Genomic DNA, 3,732 nt, shown 5'->3' with positions numbered 1-3,732 from the left:
TCTCCCCCGCCCTCCCCTTCCCCTCCCTTCCATACTCACCAACCCACTTGGGAACAACCTCTCGAGCTGCTCCTGGCCACTGTCCCTCCACCTCTTCCAGGCCAGCCCACCAGGACTGCAGCTTCCTGGCGGACCCAGCTCCTGGATTTTGTGGGACAAAACCATCCCAGCAGTCTGCCTCTTCTCTACTTGGCTACCAGCTCAGCTTCTGGAACGACCTGCAGAGCATCACCGTGAGGCCCATCAGGAGTCTGTGTAGTCCGTGCTACTAATTTCAGTAGGACCTCCTGGAATTCGCACCTGTAGGAATCACAGGGGTATCCTGACCTTTCGCATCACCTACCACATCTTCCCCACCAGCTGACGTCTGCACAGCCATCTGGGGCCTGCATGCTGCTGTGCTTTTCCCCTAAGAGTCCAAGGGCAACAGATTACCCCCTTCTTGGACTGTTTGGAAATGGAGGTTCCTACAGAAATCCTATTTAGAGTGCAAGGGTTTCTGGCATAGCTGCGCAAACCCTTCCCTATGACTGGCTCCTGCCGGGCTGGTCCTGCCATGAGCTCTCAGACGACCTCTAATTGCCTCTATTAACATATCTTAAGGAAGCATCATTCATACAAAGATTTTATGCCAGAGTCCCACTGACTCACCATCTCTCATTGGCAAAGCTGAAGAGAATTTAAAAGTTCAGTAATGACATGAGAACGCATCTTTCATGCATGCATTCGAGAATGCACTCAGCGTTTTCAGAGAGGAAAAGTTCACATTCGGTGGGGAAAACATGCGGGGACATGTGAAACGTGCAAAATATTACCCCTTCTTCATTATTCTCCGTTTAGCATCTAAACACAAGGAGAAAACGAAGGACACATTCCACCGAGCGGAGAGAGCCGCTGACAGCAAAGGACAGGGAAGGACAGAGAAGGACAGAAGCCGCGTGCTCCCGTTTCCTCCACTGTCTTCAGTCCGCTCTCGCGCCTCCCTATCTCCATCCCAGAACCTCCCCTCCGCTTCCCCGAGGACAAAGGGAAGACCCTCTGAAGGCGGTGCCATGGCGGAAAAGAAACCCAGACAGAATCGCACAGCTCAGCTCCCTTTAATGGTCTGCAGTGACTGACCGTTTAAGCGGCAAACAAAACAAAACAAAACAAAACAAAACAAAGGGGCCCTGAGTGCCCTGGGGCCGTTAGCCTCAGAGGATTAGGCCCTCCTAACACAGGGGCAGCAGGTACGACAGGAGTCCCTGTCCCGGGAAGGACGCAGTCCCCGGGGAGGGACACGATAGACTTCAGCCCCTCTCCCCAGCCCAGGCTTAGCGGGAAATGGGGGGCCCAAAGCGCCGCATGGTCCGCATCACCAGGGAAAGGTGGTCCAGGAAGTTGAGGACGGAAATTCGCAGGAGGCGAGGATCCTCAGCTCTCCAGCGGCTGAAAGGGAGCAGAAAAGACAACCGAGTTGGAGGTGGAAGCTTCTCCCCTTCCTTGCTCTGCCGCCCCCCGCCCCAAATCCAGCCCACCAACCCCGACATCCCAATGAAGGCACTTCCCTGTACCCCAGGCCAGGCTGCAGGTGCAGGCCGAGACAGCCTCCGCCACCCCTGTCCCTGGAAGTAACCGTTCATGGAGGGTCTCTGTGTGTCCAGCTGAGTGCCCCTTCCGTGGAGACCGGGCCTGCTATCGGCTACCGCTCCCACCGGGCCCCCTTCCAGAACTTACACGGCCAGGACGCTGCCGCTCACGGTGAGCTGCTTCTCGACAGCCTTTCTGTGGGGCTCGGCATCTGGGGCCAGGGACCCACAGGCGATCTCCGCCTCCAAGCAGGATGGAAAAGGGACGCAGAGGGCACTGGAGGAGACCAGCTTAAGGCACCATCCAAAGGATTTTGTGCCTGCCCCCCCGCCCTTCTCAGGCCCCCCTGACGAGCCCAGTCCCCTTCCAGACAGCTCCCACCTCCTTCCCCGACCTAATCACGCCCAGCCACCCGGGCCCCAGACGCCAAGCCAGGCCCATAGCCCCCCACCCCCGCTCCCCCGCAACCGGGCCATCCCCGGCTCTCCCTCCTTCCTTCCCCGACCCGTCCCTCTAAAGCCAGGCCATTGGCACCCTGCTGGCATCTCTCTGCCGCCCCCCACTCCCCCAGCCACGGGCCAGAACCCCCCAGCTTCCTCCACCCCCTCGGTGACCACTGACCCACCAACCCCGGGCTGGACTCCTCCAGCCTCCCCAACATCTCCTGTGACCAGTGTCCCCGCAGCCCTGGGCGGGACCCAGCCCCCCCCCCAGCCACTCCCCGGGTGACCACCGTCCCACCGGCCCGGGCTGGACCCTCCCAGCCGCTCCCCCGGTGGCCACGGCCCCACCAGCCCTCTGCAGCCGCTCCCCACTGACTCCTGTCCCACCAGCAATCAGGCTGGACCCCCACAGCCTCTCCACCTCCTGTGACTACTGTCCCACCAGCCCCGGGCCGGACCACCCAGCCTGCCCCAGGGACCACTGTCCCACCAGCCCTGGGCCGGTCCCCCGCATCTGCTCCCCTGGGGACCACCGCCCCACCAGCCCTGGGCCGGAACCCCCAGCCGCGCCCCCGCTGACTACTGTCCCACCAGCCCCGGGCCTGAACCCCCAGCCTCCCCCAGTGACTACTGTCCCACCAGCCCTGGGCCAGACCTCTGCAGCCGCTCCTCCGGTGACTACTACCACACCAGCAATCGGGCTGGACTCCCACAGTCTCCACCCCCCCCACACACCACTGTCCCACCAGCCTCGGCCAGACCCTCCAGCCGCTCCCCCGGTGACCACTGTCCCACCAGCCCTGGCCGGACCGCCCTAGCCGTCCCCAGCCCCCTGTGAACACCGCCCCTCTCCCTGTCCGCCCGCAGGCCGCCCCGACCCTTCGGTCCCTCAGGGGCCCTGGCGCCCACAGCCAGTCCCCGGCCCAGGCCCCGCCGTCCGCTCGGGCAGGATACAATCCGTGTCTTCGGGTCTCCCGCCGTCCAGTCGTGGCAGCGGCGTCTCCGCCCGGCTCCGGGACGTGCCGTGCGCGCGAGACGGGCCGAGCCCTGCCGGCGGCGGTAGCAGCGGCCTCGCCCGCGCCGCCGGGAAAGCCGGGGCCGCCCCGGCCACCGCGACGGTCCTGGCCGTCCGGGCCGTGGTCCGCAGCGCCCGCCCCGCCGCCCGCGCCTGCGTCTGCGCCTGCCGCCTGCATGGCCGCCGCGCCCCGCCCCCGCCTTCCGGGCGCCGCTCCCGCCGCCCCGCCCCTCGCGAGGCCCCGCCTCCGCGCCGCGCGCACGCCACTGTCTCAGGGCGGGGAGGGGAGGGGAGGGACGGGGAGAGGCGGGGCGGGGCGGGGCGGCGTGGGGGGAAAAGGGTGCCGGGCGCGTGGCCGCTTCCCGCCAAACCGACCCGGCGGGGGCCCGCCAGGAAAGCGCGGCTCTCTCCACAAGCCCTGCGTCTCAGAGCCCGACGCGTCCCCAGGGCACCTGCGCCAACGGGCTCCTAGGGAGGCCGCCGGGCCTGTGGTCGCTGCCCGCCCAGTGGGCCCTTGCACCCTCGGGCCCTGGGAGGACCCATGGCTGCCGAGCCGGCGAGCGCTTCCTCGCAAAGCTCAGCGCCTTTGTAGGCGACGCGACTCGGGCTGCCCGGAGCGCCTGCGCCAACAGCCTCCATCGCCCCCCACCCCGGCCAACCCCACCGACCCGCCCCGGCCCCGCGGAGCCTGCTGGGCCCTAGACT

The 3,732-nt window shown here is 65.9% G+C and overlaps 1 protein-coding gene across 1 annotated transcript; it reads right to left on the bottom strand.

The window, feature by feature from the left end:
* Nucleotides 1–1,081: 1,081 nt before the first annotated feature.
* Nucleotides 1,082–3,220, bottom strand: LOC131821729 (EKC/KEOPS complex subunit LAGE3-like). Its single transcript, XM_059158012.1, has 3 exons — nucleotides 2,967–3,220; nucleotides 1,717–1,845; nucleotides 1,082–1,428 (listed from the first exon to the last, which is right to left on the bottom strand). Exons 1-3 carry the CDS (start codon nucleotides 3,203–3,205, stop codon nucleotides 1,314–1,316), a joined length of 483 nt encoding a protein of 160 aa, XP_059013995.1. The 5' UTR covers nucleotides 3,206–3,220; the 3' UTR covers nucleotides 1,082–1,313.
* Nucleotides 3,221–3,732: the final 512 nt, after the last annotated feature.

The sequence above is a fragment of the Mustela lutreola genome, chromosome X (genome assembly GCF_030435805.1).
Source record: "Mustela lutreola isolate mMusLut2 chromosome X, mMusLut2.pri, whole genome shotgun sequence".
NCBI lineage: Eukaryota > Metazoa > Chordata > Mammalia > Carnivora > Mustelidae > Mustela > Mustela lutreola.
This window is presented reverse-complemented; position numbering and strand designations above follow the sequence as displayed.

Coding starts and splice junctions, on each gene's coding strand:
- LOC131821729 (XM_059158012.1), bottom strand. CDS start 3,205: ATGCAGGCGGCAGGCGCAGACGCAGGCGCGGGCGGCGGGGCGGGCGCT. Junction 1,846..2,966: donor GAGACCCGAAGACACGGATT/GTATCCTGCCCG, acceptor GGTCTCCTCCAG/TGCCCTCTGCGTCCCTTTTC. Junction 1,429..1,716: donor AGCGGCAGCGTCCTGGCCGT/GTAAGTTCTGGA, acceptor GCTCCCTTTCAG/CCGCTGGAGAGCTGAGGATC.